Source organism: Neolamprologus multifasciatus, chromosome 14 (assembly GCF_963576455.1).
Source record: "Neolamprologus multifasciatus chromosome 14, fNeoMul1.2, whole genome shotgun sequence".
In the NCBI taxonomy this organism is placed as follows: domain Eukaryota; kingdom Metazoa; phylum Chordata; class Actinopteri; order Cichliformes; family Cichlidae; genus Neolamprologus; species Neolamprologus multifasciatus.
Window position 1 is genome coordinate 12,380,604 of NC_140452.1, and position 20,462 is coordinate 12,401,065.

General features: G+C 41.4%; 1 protein-coding gene and 1 long non-coding RNA gene across 6 annotated transcripts in view; one reads left to right on the top strand and one right to left on the bottom strand.

Moving 5' to 3' along the window:
• Nucleotides 1–20,462, top strand: part of nbeab (neurobeachin b) — a 207,833-nt gene that overhangs the window by 152,862 nt on the left and 34,509 nt on the right. For all 5 annotated transcript variants that reach the window (XM_085131434.1, XM_085131435.1, XM_085131438.1 and 2 more), the window contains 4 exons: nt 13,425–13,542; nt 13,634–13,736; nt 14,440–14,555; nt 17,971–18,083. In XM_085131434.1, coding sequence (XP_084987560.1) covers nt 13,425–13,542; nt 13,634–13,736; nt 14,440–14,555; nt 17,971–18,083 — 450 coding nt within the window. The remainder of the gene's footprint in view (nt 1–13,424; nt 13,543–13,633; nt 13,737–14,439; nt 14,556–17,970; nt 18,084–20,462) is intronic.
• Nucleotides 1,090–13,429, bottom strand: LOC146503654 (uncharacterized). Its single transcript, XR_014868830.1, has 2 exons — nt 7,810–13,429; nt 1,090–7,696 (listed from the first exon to the last, which is right to left on the bottom strand). It is a non-coding gene; the product is annotated as an uncharacterized LOC146503654 (long non-coding RNA).

Below are 20,462 nucleotides of genomic sequence, written 5' to 3' on the forward strand. Positions count from 1 at the left end.
GCACTTATTTTCATTGCTGTTTAGCTGATTTGTTTTTGCTTTATTGTTGATTTCCACCTTGTTTGTGCTTAAAGGCAGCCATTCAGCAACAACGCTGTGATTAATCTTAATGTCTGCAAGATGTCTACCGTCTAAAAGTGGGTGCTGTAATCATCTGCCCACTGACCCCATGATACTCATATGCGGGCCTCTCTACGGCCCTTGTGTATGATAAGTAATTTCAAATCTCAGATTGAATGAACACAACTTTCTCCCACGTGTCATGTGATCTGGGCGTAGGAGTACACCAAAGCACAAAACAAAGGAAATGCAAGAATCGAGGGCATATTGCAGGTTTGGGGGTGTTGGTAATCAAACGCTGTTGGTGAGGCCTGTGATGAAATTAGGTGATGTTGCCTAAATAAGGGATGAAGGGTTCATAATTGCCAGTCTTAGAGATCTGAGGTACCGGGTGCCAACTGTCAGAGCAGGGCTAATGATGACAAATGTCTTTCTATGCAGATTGCTGCAGAAGCACCAGTGTGCAGCTGAGAAAGAACAAGAAAAGAAAAATGCAGAGGGACTAACAAGAGAAAGCTTGTGTGCTCATACTTAATGACCTACATGGAAATAAACCTCCATAACTGATGGGCCTTCTTTGAAAGTGCTAAAGCTTGAAGCTGTTTAAAGTTACCCCTACAGTACCTTGTGCATGGCTGTTATTAATAGGTATTAGTCCCTGTGAGTGCGAAGAAAATCGGTGATATCTGCACCTCTATCTGATGCAGTGAACGCAAAGTCTGAAGTTACATTTGCTTACAAGCGTGTCAAGATGATTTGACTATAAAAATTATGCCATGTTTTAGCTCTATATTTAGCCAAATAATCCATCAGCTCCAGAGGAGAAGACATGAAAGCAAGGCTCAGCATTGTCTTTGTGTAGCTTTCCTCATTAGCGTTTCTTTAGCTGATGCTTTGGTTGTTGTTGTACAATGCAGCAAAATGTAATTTTTAAAAAGTGACTCAGCTCGTTACACCGTGGTTCAGTTAGAGCAGAACAAGCTGTTCCTGGATAACATAGTCAAACTGTTGTTAACTTAGCTTTATTTCTTTCTTTTTTTTCTTAAAATTGCGCTTAATTTTAACCACTTTTTGTAGCAGAGAGACATAAATCTGATTTCACTTACTGTGACGTAAGGCTCATGCTAATAAAAGAGCAAGCCCAAAGTGCTGCATGGCCAGATTTCCCCAATTTGTTGCATGAATGGCTTTTGAAAGGGGTCCGTCTTTGTACAAAGGGACTCTCGTCTTTGTTTGGTTTCGCCCCATCTGTGTCATCTGGTGGTCTGTGCAAGAGGGTGGTGTCTCGGGGTGCTCCCCAGCGGCGTTGCCAGTTGTTTTATGGACTCGTTGGAGTGGTGCAGGGAGTTCATAAGTTGGCTGGGCCATTGTGTGCTGAGCCCAGCTGACACGTGTGAATTGACTCCAGCATATTGACAGATCATTTCCATTAATGAATCGAGGAGTCTGCCTTGTTTCACTCTGTGATTTATGCCCTTGCTTCATCATCCTCAGAGCTCTGGGTTAAATAACAACCCCCTGAAAGACTCAACCACTAATTGCTGGATGAAGTGAGTTTGCTTTGTTCAGTAGTTTTAAGTATGCCTAGATGTTCTGTAAGTCATATATAAATATTTTATATATTAAATTAAAATTACAACACAGTGAAAAAATCTGAATAATAAATATAATGTCAGTAAATGCAGTTTTTTTTGAATCAGTTTTGTGTAAAGGCTGTAAAACAAACCAGAATAATGGTGTGATGTGCGGTCACTTATTAACAAGTGTCAGTAAACAGCAAAGTTTCCGTTCATCAAAGACCTAGCAGTTTTCTCTCAAGGGTGGCTGGTCTTTTTCTTGATTTGATATTGAGATGCTTTTGTTTGCAACTGCTGGCGTTTCATGAGCTCTACCCTGATCCTCCATGGCGACCATCCAGCTTGTTCAAAGCAACAGCCATGCACTGCTGATAGCACTGGCCTCAGCCTGGCCTGTCACCCCCACCGCTGCTGCCACATGGAAGGCACATTTGCTCGCCACCATTTTATGCTGCTGTCACCCTCCCTTCAAGAGCAAGGGGAAAGAGGGGAGGTGAAAAGGAGAGGAGGGAAAGAGGGAGGCTCACCCTGAGCGGATGCTAGACAAAGATGGCAGCAGAGACATTTTGTCTACTTTCATTAGTTCTGGTGGTGGTGAGCTCTGCTGAATATTAGCCTGTTACTGGCAAAGGCACACATTGTGGAGCACAGACGGCGAGTATGTCACAATCGAATCTACCCCACCTCATTTCCATCTTCCTCACCCAAAAAGTGGGACATATGGGGCCGGATGCCAATTGCTTATTTTATACGGTAATTAACATCCCTTAAACCATGTTATGTGGTAGGTGTGACAAAGTTTATCTCACCAATTTACATATATACCCCCAATAAGGTGCGATATTTTAAGATCCTGACTGACTACAAAGGCTTATGTGCTACATGTTATTAAGAAATAAAGAATATTAGCATTACTCGCCTTCACTCATGTTTAATAGTTTTGTTACGGCACTGTCACATTCAGCTAAACTCAGAACCATCCTAAATCTGTGCTGTCATTTCCTTGAGTATCTGCTATCTGGTATCTGTCAGCTTAAATTGGGACCCTACCTAAACCCATACGCACTTGGATCTGTTGGTCTGTGTGTATGTTTTTAATCTTTTTCTTTAAAAGGGTCAGTGTGTGAAGGACAGCTGTGATATGTTTGGACGCTCCTGTAATGAACTTGATTGTTTTCTGTTGTTTGTGATCTGCATGGCTTTATTAATTGCTAGAAAAATTAGTTTTGGAGTTCAGCCAAAACACAGATATTTCATCTGGTTTCCTGCTTTGCACCATACGCCTGATTCTTTTGTTTACTTTTATAACAAAATTTGCAGAGAGACTCCCAGATTTGTGCCGGTGTGTATGTGAAGATGTATCTGAATGTTGCTTTGTCCCGCTGGGCTTTTATGTGTTGGACTCATTATTGTAGTCATCTCACTGGGCTCTATTAGAGAAGCTCAGGAGATGGGGTCGCCATGAAAGAGTCATGATGGACGAAGAAGTGCTGATGTGCAGGTTCCTGCCTTCAGGCTTTCACCTGCTTAGAAACAGCCTCAAGGCAAAAAAGAAAAAAAAATGACTGGCCTCTCAGTCCAGCCAATAAAAGATTGAAGACCTAAAGTCAGGACTTTTTTAAGGTTGCTTACAGTTAAATGTATCTAAAATTTATAGTGAAACAAAATGTCAAAGTTAACTAATTAGTCAATGATTTTTCTGTGCGTCCTTCAAACGATTTACAAAAAAAAAAAAACAAGTCGAAAAGGTGGGTAAGAGTACCAGAAAGACGGATAAAGTTATGCCGTTCTACCTCGTTAAATTTCAAACGATTTTATTAGAGTGTCAATTCTGTGGTCTTGGCAGGGCTTGGGAGGTGTCTGAGCAGGGAGTGCAGCGGCAGGGAGTGAGCATGTCGGCTGTTGACACCATCTAACGAAGGGGGGGATTAGGAGTTTACAGAGGCAGTAATATGATAGGTCAAAAAGAGGAGGCACTCCTCCACAGCACTTGGCTCTGTAATGAATGATTGACTGGAAAAGGAGAAGCTGCCACTCGCTGGCTGAGTGCTCATCTTGACGCCTGCCGCACCGCTCCACGGCTCCCCTTGATCACGTTTCGCTGCTCCTTTCTCATCTAAGGAACCAGTCTGCAGGGAAAAGCTGCTTTTCCCTCTTATTTTTCTCTCTAATTTACACATTTAAGACATTTTTGTTTGCTTATTTGCAATTCCCTTTTTTGTCAGTGAGCCTCCCTCTATCAGTCCTACTCCCAGCCCTAAAACCAGCCCCCCACCAACCAACACACACACACGCACACAACCATCCCTTTCTCTTGTGTTTGCCTCGAGGCAATGAGCTAATTTCAGGTTCCATAATTGCAGTGTGTTGTACACCTGTCTGCTATTAATTCTCCCCTGTCTCTTATTCTTTTTCTTAATGAGATATTATTGTAATTATTGCCATTATGCTGTTTTTCATAATGAACTTGATTGATGTTGTTGTTATGGAACTATTTATTCTCTATAATTAGTGTAAATGTGGAGGGAACCTCTGTAGGCACTGATAGTCCGGCACTCCAGGTATGAGTAAACTCATCAGCTGACTCCAGAGTTCCCACTTAGTCCACAGTTTGTCCTGGATATAAACATGAGAGTGAAGTAGCCTGGTCACTAGTGAATAGGGCCCTGCTTGTAGCCATTTTAAAACCATTACAACAATGAAAGGCTTTACAATGGGCATCCCTGAGCTTTGTTTCAGCCTGTCACTTGCACCCTGTGAAAATCAAATAGTGCTCTGAACATCATGAAAAAAAAAAGGTTTTGCCTATACTCCTATTTAAAAAAGAATCTGCTTGTGTTTTGAAAAGGAAAAAAAAGGTTTTCAGTGACACGAGTTTGAATGTTATTGTTGAAGGAGCAAACTACTGGAAGGAATGTTAAAGAAAATCTCAGCTGAATGAACAATGTTGAATTTGTTTTTCTTAGTGGCTCTCAATCCAATTAGGAGTTTAATAAGGGTCATGCATAGGGACTTCACGCTGCAGGTTGGTTTCTTTAAGGGTGCTTTCAGGGAGTAGGCTGGGGCTGAAGTTCCTGAAGGTCCTGACTGAAGGCTGGTCTCTTTAATGTGAAGCGAGGGGTCCTGTGCCCTGGTGAGTCATTGAAGCTGTTTGGGGAGCGCAGATGATACTTTCCATAATTGTGAAGCCTAGATTGTCGGATAATCTGACACTGTGGTTACAGTGGTTTCTCAGGTGGTACCAATTACCTGATCTCTCACACGTCTGCTTCTCCTTCTCACGTGCTGCGCTCCTGCTGTTTCATTTACCTTGAAATGTAAGAAGATTTATTTTTTCTGCATAATAGCCTGTTTATAAGAAGTTAATATTTTCCCTGATTAAAAATCTTTGAGTCAACTCTAAACAGCTCTTGAACTAATTGTTACTGTTTTCAGGTTGAGTTTCATACTTGGAAAACGGGAACCTTCTGGAAAACTTGAATTTGAGTGAAGATGAGGAAAAGCTATATGGGTCTTTAGTTGGGACTTAGTTGATCTTTAATCCCCCCCCTCCCTCCCAAGAGAGAAAGTGGGCAGGAGGGCCCTAAAAGTGGACTTGTCCAGCCTTTGTGGGTTTGTTCACATGCTGCTGTGCTTTGAGTGTCTGACAGCCGTTTAACTCCACACGACCTGTTTCTCAAGTGCCATCGTTCGGTTGCTCTTGAATCCTTTTAGGAGCCATAATTACAATTCATGCACTCCCCGCGCTTCTTTGAAGAAGCATTCAGAGAGCAAAGCAGGGTGCAGAAAGCCTGAGAGAAACCCAGCAGTAGTAGCGCTTCTCCAGTGCGAAAACACTGAAACTATCATGACACCGCTATGTGAAACTACAGGATGAATTTGTATAATATGCAGTTTTGTAAAGTAACAAATAACTGGGTAAAACAAGGGTAAACGGTGTAAAATGTGTATAGAAGTAAAGATTTTCTCCTGCTAAGAAATGGTAAGAAGCAACTCTAAAATATACATTTCACAGGACAAATTTCATCAAATTCTTTCATTCTTTCAAGTATGCAAACAACTTGTGAATTGTGTTACAAGTGAAGTGAAGCACATTCAATGACTTTCAAAGGGAAAGAGAAGAAAGGGTAAGCTTAATGCCTAATAGGTGCTTTAGTAATTTCTGAGTTTTCATAGCTTAATCCGTTCTGAAAAGCTCAGCAGAAGAAAGGCTGCAAATGGCCCTCAGCATTAATTTGATGTGACTTCTGTACAATAAGGCCTGTGGATCCCAGAAGCCCATTTTCAAGCTTACCTTCTTTCATCATCCTCAGCCTTTGGAACTTTTACCTAAATGTTTCATGAAACTAAGGCTGTAAGCCTCTTTGGTATTCTGTCTTTATAACACATGGTTTAAGACTATTATTACACCGTGTTCAAGGCAGAGAAACACATACAAACACTGAAGCTGCCTCTCTATTGTGTGGAATTCAAATTGATTTGGTACAATTGAGAGAGCATTTGTATTAAAACACACATATCGTATGGCTCATTTCCCCTCTTTCTTTGTGGATTTTTACAAATGCAAATGAGTTGGTTCCCCATCAGTCTTTGTACAATTAAGTATGCTTTTTGGTTCTCTGAGTATTATTTCCAGATGAAATAAGGTGTCTTTTATTTCCTTTTAGATTTCAAAACGCAATTTCCCTAGGAAGACATTTGAACACATAGCTAAACCTCACAGTGCCTCATTACTCACATTTCGTCCAGATATTTTTCGGAAATTAAAAGTCAAACTCACCAAATTCAAAGTTACATTTTCCCTGTTGTTGTCTGCTTTTTGATGCCATTCTTAGTAACTCCAACCCCTTCTGTTTCTGTAAAAAACAATCTCATGAACTATGGTACCTCTCCGAGATTCATTTTTTTCCATGCAAAGAGTCAAAGCAGGAGGAGAAAGATTTGGTTTGTTATCAAAGAACCTTGTGATGATGTGCCCCAGGAAAGTGCAGTCTGCATCTCACAGTTTCTATGCTGTGGATGCTTTGTAGCAGTCTTTCCCATTATAAAAATAACATCAGTTAAATTGATACATGTTCAAAGCTTATTTAAAAAATCTGCTTTATTTTCTTGAGATTCTTTTGTTTACGCAGAATTGAGGAAAGCCAGCAAGGGACACACTGGGTGGGTCAATGACCCTGGAGAAAACAGCTTGCATTAATATGGTCTAATCCAGTGTAATTAGTCAAATTACAGCACGCCAAGCAGCTTGTCAGGGGCTGTCGGCTTTGGCAGGCACGAGAGATTGCGTGGAGTCCCACTGGACAGCAGAGGGACCTCAAAAGCTCTGCGAAGCTGCCCTACTGCACTTACTTTTACTAATTTTACCTCGTTTTCCTCTTCACCCTGTCATTTTTTTCTACTCTTGACAAAAAATGGAAAGAGCTCTTCAGTCAGGCTACAATGTTTTCACCTTTCCCTGTGTTGTCTCCCACACCCCCAGGCTGCTAGCTTGGCTTACTGCCTGGCTGCTAAGGTGGATCAAAATGATAGGAGGATTCACAGCACAGGCTACAGAAAGTCAGAGTAATTATATCAGCGCTGCACTCCTCCTACGTGATTTTATGAGGGAGTCAGATGCACGCTAACTAGTGCTGCTAAGAACCATGGACACGGTTAAGACACTTCCTCGTGTTGAAGGATTAGCATTGGTAAAAAGATTTAAACTATATAATTACATGAGGATAAAGTACAAATTATCTAGTGCACTCAACAGCCAGATTATCATCCCTTGCAAGCCCCGTTCAGCCCCAAGGGGTGAGCCTGGATGACAAAGGCCCTCATTAGCATAAATTTACAAGCCCTCTCGTTCAGAGACGCCGATAAGAACCTGTTCCACCTTTGCTTTGGCCCTGAATGGCTTGTTGTGCTTTTGGCAATGACAGATAAGTCAGGGTAATTCCACTTTATGGCTGAAAAAATGATGCTCCAGATTCTGGCTGCGTCCCGAAGGTGTCACCCGTGATAATCCTCAAACAGCGTCCAGCAGAAAGGGGGCTGTGTGTTTTCCAGATGATATACTGCGAATGACAGAAAGAATTATATGAAGGAGGACGAATCTGTAACATATTATTAAGCAATTCCCTGTGAATAAGGGGGATAAAAGGATAATGGATGAGGGTGTCATTATTACCTTGGTGCCAAGGGAAGCGCCAAAGCAAAGGTAGAAAGACAAGATTAATTGAGGACGAGTGAGGCGCTCATTGCTCATCAGGCCCTCTCGTCTAACCACTTGCTCTTTCTGTCCCTCTTCTCCTCTGTCTCTGCTTCTCCATCCTCATCTTATTCTTTTCTTTTTCTCTGTCTTGCTCTGAGCCCCTATTCGTCCCACACATAACCAAAAAGAAAGAAAGGAAAAAAAGAGGAAAAGAAAAGTAGAATTTAAAGCGATCAGCTTGGCAGTCTCAGTGGCAGCCAGATGAAGCTGGTACCCAGGCCAGGAAGATTTCAGTCATCTTAAGGCTGACAAGTCCCTGAAAACGTCCCATTAGGAAAAGCTTGCTGAAAAGACCCAACACCAAATGACTGTATCCCTTCTCTCAAGCTCCTTAGTGAAAGCATCCCCAAAGCTTTTTATCTGGATGATGTGCTGACTAAGTATGTTTGTGGATGTGGCTATGGGTGGCTCACCATTTGACCGTGTTCATTTTCCATACGAAGCTTTAAATGTTGTATTCTATCGTTTGCTTGCTCACAAACAAACCCAGGAAATTAAATGTTTTGCTCATAAATTATAATCATGTAGGCAGTAAACTAAAAAGTAAAAGATTCTTAAGTACATTTTTTTTCATTATAGTAACACTTGTACAAAGATAACTCATGTTAGCTTGAATGCTAAATTACAGCCTGATCTGCTTTTTGAAAGAAATGGGAGGTCTGTCCTTTGATATCCAAAGAGTGCAAGCATTTTGTTCTCAGACTTGCTCCCTCCTACACATGTTCCAAACTTTTGATAGACTCCTAACAAACTGAATCCTGATATAAAATGAAATTAGACAATAAGAATATGATCCACATAAAACTGTGAATTTATCAGGAATTGCATTCATTTTATGTATTTTTAAAAAAATATTGTATTCCCACTTTGTAGTCTTGGATAAAAGTAGCAAAAGTGTAAACATGGCGTCACCATCAGGCTTCAATCGCAAGGCATCCAACTAGATCTAAAATCTAAAAAAAAAAACATGACTATATGTGAATGTATATGTAATTTAAAGAGGGCTCATACCACACTTTAGAATGATTTGTTTCTTATAACCGCCAAACCTTCTGGTGGCTTGATGCCAGACTTTCTATCACTGCTGCAGAGAACCACAAGCCTAAGTTACTCTTTTTTTCTTTACCCATTGGATTTCTTGGGGCTTTATGTTTCCACATATCTGAGCTTTTACTCTTTAAGACACGATTGCATATTGCACCAGGGGCTCCTCCCACCTGTCCTACCATGGCAGTGTTGAAGACAGCACTGCAGGGTCTGCTAATCTGCGTGAAATACTATCTCTGACATGAATGTTATTGACAAACTTGGCTGGACATTTTGGGCAGTGAACTGCCAGCATATTTAATGCATATTCATCTCCTTTATCCCACTGGTCTTGCCAGAGCACCAGAGCTGTGTCATCTTGCCACACTCCAGCTACCACCCAAATCTATAGTGACACTGATTATGCAAATCTGTATCTTGTTTTCTCCCAATACCTGCATTAGAAGCCTGCTACTTTATTGAAGTTGAGATACGGGTCTGTCGGAGAGGAACTTCGTGGATTTTTTTCTCTCTTTCTCTCTTTTTTTTTAATAATCTGGGGGAATCTTTTACATTTTTTGTATTTCTACACTTCATAACAGTTGTCACATTAAGGACAGATCAGATAAAAACATGCTTTGATGCTCAGGCATACATTATGAATCTTTGCAGGATGTAAAAGGGATTAAAGTTAAAATAAAAACGTGGAGTTTGGCTTTGGCTTTGCAAACTTAAATATGCCAGCGTTAGTTTCATTTCACAGTGTATGCACTGCTTAGTGTGTAGGAAGAAAAAACTGTCGAAGTTGGGGCTATGTTTTGTGCATATGGTTTTATTCAGGAAATATTTTAAATTAAAAACTATTTTGTGTATTCATAGAAACTACTTTCTGCTGATCACAAAGCAACTGTCTGTGATAATGTGTTTTGTGGCTTTTGCATTTTTCGAGTCATTTTTGTTGTTTTGGGTTGGAGGGAAATCTCAGGGGGTGATATTTTGCCATCTAAGCAAGTATGGGAAACATATGTACATGCTAGCTATAACACTGTCTATGCAAGGCTTGCTTTTCTTTTTCCTTTTTAATTTAGATATAGATTAGTGGACGAGTTGGGTAATTTTTTATAAACATTATTTAGTTTTTATTGATTTATTTCTTTTTTTTTGCCCAGTCTTCCATGTTGTCTTAGGCTGGCAATGATCTTCCACTTAACTCAGAGTTGTTCTCTGCTCTCCCTGTTACTAGGCTTCATGCTTTCTCTGTGCCTTCTCTGGCTCCTCAACCTCTTCACAGATTTGGCCCATATTGCCTGGGGTCAGCCATTGAATACAGTATATGCAGTGTGTGCTGATCCTCCAAATTGCCATGTGTGAAATCCATCCCACTTGCTCCTCGGGGAGTAGTCATATCACTCAAAATGAAACTGCCTCTCGTATCCTCCCCTTATTCTTCCACTTCACTGTTCTCTATGGCCGCCTGGGACCATGCAGTTGTGAGGCTTTATAGTGGAAGCCTATTAGACAAATCTGAGAAGAATGCAGCAGAGGTGCTGTGATACCAGATTGTCAGTATGCTCCACAGTCTCATATAAATATATCAGTCATGCTGGCTTGGAGGTCTCACTGAATTATAATATTTTCCTATTTTGGTGTAAATGGAGTGGAGGGGGGTGTAGATTGTTCCGTATGGGAGAAAATTGCATCAGGTTTTAAAGAAAATGCTTCGTTAGATTTATTAATAACATCTGTCATTGTGTCTCAGTCAATGTGGGGGTAAAGCTATTCGGAAGTCAAATATGATTAGAATCTATTTCCATGCATGGAGTGGCTTCTTGTCGCTTATAAACATGATGTGCTCCGTGTGAGCATCTGCACATTATTATATATGAGTTTCAGCCTAAACACTGGTGTCACCTGTGCCTCTCCTCATCTCATCTGTCAAAATATTTTCTTTTTTCTCCTATGATGTTCTGCGTGCAGAACGCGGCCTGCCCTCTGTCACATCAGGGAAACCAGAGAGAAGGAATAACGTAAAACAAGCAGAGAGTTGTTAAATTGCATTATGGCTATTATACAGGTTAGGGATATATGCTGCAGCTGGTAAAGTAGCGCATGCGCCTGTGCCTCCTAATGAGCCTGCATGGAGGGACCTGTGTGGAAACAAAAGGCTGTGCTTGTCGGCCACACCAGACCCCTTCACCCGCCCTCTCACCGCTCCCCCAGCCCTGAGCGTGACAGACCAAGAGCAGAGCGCCGGGTCCCTTCCTGGTGGCGTGATTAGATTGGGGCCGAAGTCTCCAGCTGGCAGGCCTGTCTGTGACTGGAGGCGGCCGTCCCCAGCGCTTGTCACTGGCTGACACCTCTGACAGGCAGGGGACAGCTTCAGCAGACAGGTTCATTAAATGGCATTTTTTACAGCTGGGCCTCCAAAAATGAGGGCTGGGCTTTGTCAAATCCCCAAGTCTACAGGGGCCCATGTGTGTTGGTTTAGACCAAAGCTTTGTTGTTATGACAAATTTTTTGATCTGGGCCGTTTGAAATCGGCTCTTTTTTTCTCCTCTTTAGCCTCTCTTTTGTTGACAGCTGGCCCTTTGCCCTGTATTTTGTCATGGCAGCAAAATGTTTGCGTTAGCTGGTTAACCAAAAACAGCCCACGCTAAAATATTTCATTGAAAACCAATTTTGAGACTGAATATTACAGCTGTTTATATATGTTTCAATACTTACGAACCCGCACTATGTTTTATTGCTTCCATGGCTGTTATAGTTACAGTATTATTTTATAATGCATGATATAAAGATGGAGAATTCACAAGCTACTGGTAAATTAAAACAATAAATGAGTTTAATGAATAAAGACTGTACTAAAACTGACAAACCATTCAGAGGCTCTAGACATATGAATAACTTAATTTGTATTCACATGACACCTCACTAGTCTTTTGATGGAGTAAGCTGTTGTAGTCTCCCCATGATGCTTATCTGTATCACTTGCCTTTCAGCACTGCACTCAGAAGACTGCTTCCACAACATCTGGCTACAGAGTGGGAGGGGGCATAAAAGATAACCTGCTTCCCAGTGAACTGCTGCTGGCCTCCAGCTCCTAGTAGTCCTTCCATCGCACCTCCCTTCTTTTCTATCCCCCTCCAGTCAGCACGCTGCCTCCTCAGGGCCGTGCTGTCTCTATGACAACTGTTTGAGTTGGGGGTTGCAGAGGTGTCAAGCAGGGGCATTACTGGTAGGAGAACACCAGAGATGCTGGGCTGCACATCCAGCATCTCCACCTAATCCAATTTTAATTGAGCTCAAGAGATTTTGGATGTGGCACGGAGGTCGGGCATGAGCTATTCCAGGGAGAAATTAAGGGAGCTCGGCTTGTGCTGCACTCTTCCAGCCTGTCACTATTTTAAATGAGCATTAGCATCAGACCTAACCCAGCTCACTCTGATTCTCTCCATCTCTACCCCCACCACCGTGACCACACACACGTGTCCGCACACACACACATATACACTGTAGGGCCTCACTCCCTTACTGCCCTGTTAAATCTTTATTCTCTCCCACACACGCGCTCTCTGAACTGAACCTATGTGTGATTATAACCTGGGGAGTTGATGAGGTTGCTCCCTGGCTCATACTGTTAGACAAAATTGTTCAGTCAGGGGGAAGTGAGATGGAAGGAGGGAGAAAGGTGTGTGAGGGGACCATTCTCACCTGTCAGAACAACTGTCTTGTCTTTCTGTGTGTGGACCTGCAGCCCCCGGTGGTGCTGCATACACTAATGATTCTTTGTCTGCTCTCTCTCTCTCTTTTTCCTGCCATGATGATTTTTATTGATTATGTATATCCCACTGACCCAGGGGGCTATTTCTTTGACCGCTTGCCTTTCCACCAACGACTCTTTTAAACTAACTCAAAAACTGCGAAGCATTCAACAGTCTGTACACAGCTGCATGTTTTGTACCAATTGTGCCTTGTAATGTGTTATACAGTCTCACTAATTCTTAGCTACAAGTTGAAAAAGGCAATGAAAGAACTGATACTGGTGTGATATTGAGGCTTCTCCTTTGCCTTGGTTTGGTGAAGCTCCAAGTCCCAATTACATCAGGGTGCTGTGACCCTGTTATACCTGCCTGCAAGCCTAGTTAAGCATTCTTCTTAGCAGCCTAATGGGTAGAGGGATTAGTTTGCAAGTAGCAGGCAAAAGTTTCCTGTCTCAATAATTGTATTTGTGATGCCCATGAAAACAGGTTTCCTCTAAAAATACCCCCCAAAACAGTATGTACAGTAATGTTTTACTCGGGTTTGTTTTCCTGTCAGTGCTCTGTTACGGTCTCCTCACAGCTTTGACACCTTTCATCATATCTGCAACGTACTGTATTCCGATCCTTTGGTTGCTAAATAAAGACATCAGTAGTCTATTTCACTCTTCATCTGACATTATATTTAGTTTTATACAGCTACAATAACCACAGGACATTTTTTCTATTCTCTTGTTCACCTTCTAGGTCTTACCATACACTGAGGGCTTGCATGGGAAGTGGATGTTCAGTGAAATTCGTGCAGTCTTCACTAGACGATATCTCCTGCAGAACACAGCGCTGGAGGTCTTTATGGCCAACAGAAGTAAAGGCAGTAACAATTTAGAGAATTTAAAATTGAAGTGCTTATTTCCCAATTTTTTAATATAATAAGTGTTATCTTTTACTCTTTGCAGCATCGGTCATGTTCAACTTTCCTGACCAGGCCACAGTAAAGAAAGTCGTTTACAGTCTCCCTCGGGTGGGTGTGGGTACCAGCTATGGACTTCCACAAGCCAGGTAAGTTGAAATTAAGCAATCAAAATGCCGTTAAATGTTTAGAATTATTTTATGGCCTTGTTACCTCATCTGTGCTGTGTGGTGAAGAGTCTGTGCAGTACTGGCCTGCAGTAGAGTCATTTGAAGTCCCATTGCTCCAGTCATTGAAGTGGATGTGCACTGACCCTGACTGAGCTGACCTAATTCTCTGACAGAAGACTCTATACAAGAGGATTGCAGCCAGGCCAATGACCACAGGAAAAAAGTTTCCCTTTAGACTCCAATGGTGCTAATAGGCCTTTTTATTTACTGCCGCAAAACTGGCAACTTGTATGATATTTTGTGCATGTCAAGAAAGGCATCCTGCATTGTAGTTCAGCTTGAATAATTGTGTGATTTAGGGTTTTTTAATTACTAACTGGCATTCACTTAATGTGCTAGAATAAAAGATATACAGCTATGAATACCATTTTGTTATACATCCTTCATCTCAGTATGTTAATTCTAAAACTGAGTAGTAGTGTTAAAACCTGAGACTGGCTTTTAATGTCATAATGTCACGGTTTGCAGCCAATCCTTTGAATTCAGTTCCCTATACAGGTTTTCTGTTGTTGTTTTTTTATTTTACCTTCACATTTTTTTTTTAACAAAATCAAGTTATAAAATATCCATAGCTAACACTAATCCTGTGGATATTGAGTTATTGTTTAAATGCTTTTTCCAGACGCATCTCCCTGGCCACTCCTCGTCAGCTTTTCAAATCCTCCAACATGACCCAGCGCTGGCAGAGGAGAGAAATCTCCAACTTTGAGTACCTCATGTTTCTCAACACTATATCAGGTAATGTTGTATGTATTGAATTTCTAATGTTGTGCAACTTTGAGATTTCTTTGCTTAAATTGAAAGTAGCAGAAGGTACGGTAATAATCTATTCTCTTTTTCTCAGCCATCAGTTAAACAGACAGATTCTGACTTGTTTTCTTCTTTATCCGGACAAAATTTCCAACCGGTGAAATCGCAGAGTTTTAATCTATTATATATGTGAAACTTTCCCCATTAGAGTCTTATGGCTTTAAGGTTTGCTATCACGATCAATAAACTTTATGTGTCAGTGGTGCTGGAAGCTACTATCAGTAGCCTCAGTTATGTCGTATTTGTTTAAGAATCCATGGTAGTCTTAAGAGGTGCTCAACATTGTAAACTTCACTGCTCAAGGGAGTATGCTGTTTGAAGCAAAGAGCAGGCGCAGCAGATTTTGCCAGATAATTAGTGCCTGGCTTTGTGAGAGTGTGCACACGTGTGTCTGCGGAGCTGAAAGGTTCTGTTGTCGACTCTCTGATCTGAACTGCAACTAACAGGGAAGGCGAGAGCGACTCTACGCTATTCTGCTCAGAAAGGTGTCATCCTCTCTCTCGCTGCATATTCATGCATATTTATATTTAGCTTGTGCTCGACTTCGATACATTATTGTCAGCTAATTAGATGTAAGGCAGACAGAAAAACATGCCCAAAATTCATTAAAAATCCCTGGTAATGACCTGGGCTGCCAGGGATGTCAGAATAGTGTGGAGCGGTAGACAGGCGGGGGGTGAAATGCTGGGAAGAGGTGCGAACGGGAAATGGTCTTCTAATTAAACACTATTCCACTGTTATTAACATCCTGCCACCCCAGCTCAGGCCTCAGCGCAAGTAGGTCTAACCACAACAATGCCCAACTCATCCTCCACACTCAGCCTGCTGTTTCCTTTTGAGTGCATGGCATTAACCTGGATAATTATGTTCTCTAGATTCCCCCAGACCCTGGTTACTCTGCAGAAGCCTTCTCCATGAGTGCCTGTCAGACGTTTTCACTTGCTCGGCTAGTTTGGGATTTTCTAAGGCCAACCTGCTGCAGAATCGTCACTGATTGACTGGTTCAAGTTGATAATATTTAATAGTTAATCATTAAAAACCTGGGAACAATCTAATTAAACCTAGATGTAGTGAAACATCCTTTATTATTCTTTCCTTATTATTCCCATTTGTGCTTTAGTTGAAAAGTTGACTTTAGTAAATGTGTTTTTCTATTACATGATAGAATGTCATTCTAAAGCAGCAGGGTGCATATGCAAAGATTCAATATGATACCTTGAATTTAGCATTTTGGTCATTCTGTCTTGCACTGAGCGTAACAAGCTGGGTAGTTACCAGCCAGTGATAACAGCTTGGTTGAAAACAGGAAAAAAAATATTAGTGGGCTCTCTAGTGTCTTTCAGTACAAACTTACCCTTAACAAAACAAGTTTGCACTCACTTAGTACTTGCAGTAGCTAAATTATAGTAGCACAGTAGCCTTGAATTACACATGACTTTAGGTGTTAATACAATTTATCAGGTGATTTATATAAAACCCAACCTCTAGAATAGAGTAATGTGAAAACCAATGTACATCAAGGTTTGTGGGCATTAATTTAAGCCGAAAAGCGTTGGTCAATTATTAAAGTTGTTCATCTTCCCTCAAGTGTTACTGGAGTTCCTGCTTTGGGCATTCATTTAAGCACAACTTTCTTAAGGCCCTGTCACAGCATTTCAGTTGGGTTAAAGTCTGGACTTTCGCTGGGCCATTGCAGCACCTTGATGGTTTTCTTTTTCCGCACATGTTGTAGATTTGCTGCTGTGCTTGGGAGCATCATCCTGTTCTATGACCCAGTTTTTGACCAAGCTTTAGCTGTCAAACAGATGGACTCACATTTGAATCTATAATATTTTGGTACACAGAGGAGTTCATTGTCCACTGAATAGCTGCAAGGTGCCTGTGTCCTGCGGTTGAAAAACAAGCTCAAATCATAACCCTTTCACCAACACGCTGACAGTTGATATGAGATGTTTGTGCAAGCATGCTGTGTTTATTTTTTTGCCAAACATAGCACTGTCCATTATGGCCAAACATACTTACTCTGGTCTGGTCTGTCCAAGGACATTGTTCCAGAAGTCTTGTAGTTTTTTTTATATGCAACCTAGCCATGCTGCCATGTTTTGTTTTGTTTTGTTTTGTTATTTTTTTTTTGGTTTTTTTTTTTTTTTTTTTTGGGGGGGGGGGGGGGGGGGGGAGAGTTTAGAGAGAAGTGGCTTTCTTTGGGTGGTTTTTCAAAAAAACAGTCTTTTTCTAATTGTACTGACGTGAACAATAAGATTTAACATGAACTCTGACAGTTAATTCCTGTGGAAGCAGTATGGGGTGTACTTTCATACATTGGTTCTGAATTTGGGCTTCATGTTTATTCACTAAATAATGACAATGTAATATGTCATGTGTAGTAGTGTCTTGAAAGGGAAATTAGCTGTAGAGATCAAAACTGTCTGCTTATTTCTGCTGTAGAGTTGGTTATTTTTCAGTCCTGGAATTGTTGCATCTTTAGTATAGAATGTTTAACTAAAGAAGCTGGAAAATAGTTTGTATTCAATCACTGGACATTTCTAGGAAACATCTTTGTTTGTTTTAATCATATAAAGATAGGATATCCTAGGATACCATCGTCTGACACCTTAGAATCTCTTTTGTGCCCTTTTGTTTCATTTTTCCTGGAAAAGAAGTTGTTACATTTTAACTCTCAGTTTACTTTGAGCCAAAGTTTTCAGCATGATTTATCACAAGCAGTAAAAATTCTAGCAAAAAGCAGCCCCATCCCAGTCCTGGATTACAACTGGCCACCACCTGACCTTGCAGCTGTATCAATGTCATCTTCAAAGGAAAAGTCAAGTGTTATTGACAACATGGTACATGCTCTTGGCTTTTCCAGGTTTCCAAGTTTTCCAAGTTTTCTCATCTGAAAATCATATTTTCCTTTGAGAACATCTGGTCAATCAGCAATCAGATTTGCTGTGAGATTTCAGGCATTGGAAGTCATGTCCCCCAGAAGAACGTATACCTCTGCAATTACATTTTCTCCTAACTACTTGAAAATGCTTGCTTTCCATATACTTAAAGACAGGCCTCCTGCAGTTCCCACAATCTGTTAACAAAGGAGACACAGCAGGCAGAGTCATGGGAAACGCAGAATCATTCTCACATTTTCTACCATTAGTGTATGTGTTTTCTTGGCAGACTCTCTGTGAAGTGTGGAAGGAAGTCCGTCTGATTGGGGGCTTGTTGGAATGTTGCATGTTGATCCCCTAAAGTAACTGAAGCCTCAAGTGTACGCTGCCCTGCTTTCAACCCCTCTGTTCGCCTCCAGCCCATCATCACTCACAGTTTTCTGTCTCCTCTGTGTGTTTAGGGAGGACATACAATGATCTGAACCAGTACCCGGTGTTTCCCTGGGTCCTCACCAACTATGACTCGGAGGAGCTGGACTTGACCCTGCCAGCGAACTTCAGAGACCTCTCAAAGGTACAGGGGCCTCTCGGCTGTTCACCTTAAAATGATGGAAAAAAAGAGGGGCAAGAAGGGGCAGCTGGATCTAATGGCAGGGGATTTTCTTATTAGGAGTCAGATTGTAAAACAATATGGTTTTTACTGGCAAAGGAATCATGTGCTGTCTCTGCACTGAAGTGGAAAATGCTGATTGTAGCATCATAAAATGCACTCATGTACTTTATACAAGTTTACTCCCTTTTGTTGGTGCTGCATTGTCTCAACACACAGTTTGTACTGTGTGCTTTGGATATATCCTTAACATATCTCTGTGGTCTTGCATTAGAGAGGCTTTTACATGTTATACTACCACAAGTCTAACTCGATAAACTCAGCAAGGCAACACTGAGTTCATCATGGGGCGATCGTGGCTCAAGAGTTGGCAGTTCGTCTTGTAATCGGAAGGTTGCCTGTTCGAGCCCCGGCTCCGACAGTCTCGGTCGCTGTGTCCTTGGGCAAGACACTTCACCCGTTGCCTACTGGTGGTGGTCAGAGGGCCCGGTGGCGCCAGTGTCCGGCAGCTTCGCCTCTGTCAGTGCGCCCCAGGGCAGCTGTGGCTACAATGTAGCTTGCCATCACCAGTGTGTGAATGTGTGGATGACTGAATGTGTAAAACATTTACCATCATACACCCAGCATGATCAGCTCATGTTAAGTCATTATCATAACATAAATTAGAAATAGTTTTTTGAAATGCATATACAGCATTACAATATGGAAAATGTATACAAAATCAATATATACTGTAAGTTAAATCCAGACTGTCCTTTAACAAATTTGTAGAACAGTCTGCATAACACAAGAGTAAAATCATGACAACTTTATCCTTGGGGGGCTAAATAATGGATGTCTGCACAGCCCGAGTCTTCATACACTCAACACAAACTGTACAATTTCAAGGATATTTTTTTTTCCTCTAAATTCTGCCATGCAGCAGTTTCTGTGAGTAATATACTTTTATTTTCAAGGTCGATGAACTGATAAGAGAATTCATCAGCACAGTGCCGCAGTGAAAGATGTTCTAAATATGGCTTGTCCAAAAAAGATCAAGCTGAGCAATAGTAAGAGCTCGGGTAACAGTGCCAAATCACAACAGCTATGATACAATGTCCTTAATGCCCTGCAACCCTGATAGATAAAGTTCAGTGTTATGTTTGCTCTGTCTTTGAATGAGGGGGGGAAAAGGCAGCAGAACTGTGGCCTGGTTTATAGGTTTACCCCCTCCCCTTTCTGTCTCTCTTTCTTTCGCTCTCGCTCTCTCGCCCATGCACACTCTAGCTCACTGACCTGAAAACAGTCACATTCCTGTCTGAGCTCTCTCTCTCACTCACTTTATCGCTGCCTTGTTCCCCTCAAAGCACCAACACGCAGCCTAAAAGCCATCTCAGTTCTCAACAGTTTGTATCAATTTTCAGCATTTCAAAGCATCTGTTTTCTTGGTTTTGTGGTGAGAGAGACGGAGGACTTTGAAATAAAAATATGAAACAATCAGTCACAAGTTAAAGTATTGGTAATTTTAAAAAAGAAAGAAAGGTTTTACTCCTCTGGAGAACTAAACAGAAAACATTTTGGACAAACAGTCGTGTGTCTTGTCTTGTTGTTTTCTTTACCTGTGGGGTATCCAGGTGGGATGAAAAAGCCACAGAATGTGTATGCGTGTGTATAGAGATGTGTGTGTCGAGGGGAGTGATCAGGGCTGTGCCATGTGGAACCCTCCTGCCCCGGGGAGACAGTTATGTATTGTAATGTATTCTAGTGACATCCTCCCATGCTGTTTACAGGGCCGAGCTGCCTTCATTAGCATGAGTTCACAGCCTGTGTCTCCTGACAGTTGTCCTTGGAACCCCGGGGCTCTTACCTCCAAAAGTTCACATAAGCTGGTGTAGCAGAGAGGGACAGAGGCCCCCACTCTTCTCCTCTCTGTTTCATCTGCCCTTTTTTGTTCATTTATGGATCAGTGGTAGTAGCAGTAGTCTCTGGAGACATTCATTGTATATTAGGTGGTGACTTTCTTCTGTGTTTAGCCAGGGATTTGTACATGTATCAGGAAACTGAGGCTGGATATCGTTTCAAATTGTTTTATACAGAACCCATGTTTTAGTACCATTAAGAATACGTTACTAGTTCTTGAGGAATTCAGTCTTTTTCAGATTAATCTGAGTCAGATTTCTGGGTAAGTGTTTGGTAGGTGATGACGCATCAGTCCTGTTACTGGGTCCAAGTCTCTTAACGAGTTGGCTGAGACTCTTGTCTTTTTGTTCTATATTGCTGCATCTCTTGTTTACTGCATATTCATAAATCCTAAAAAAAACAAAAAAAACTAGTTGTTCTACTCCTTGTTTAGCTTTTATTTTC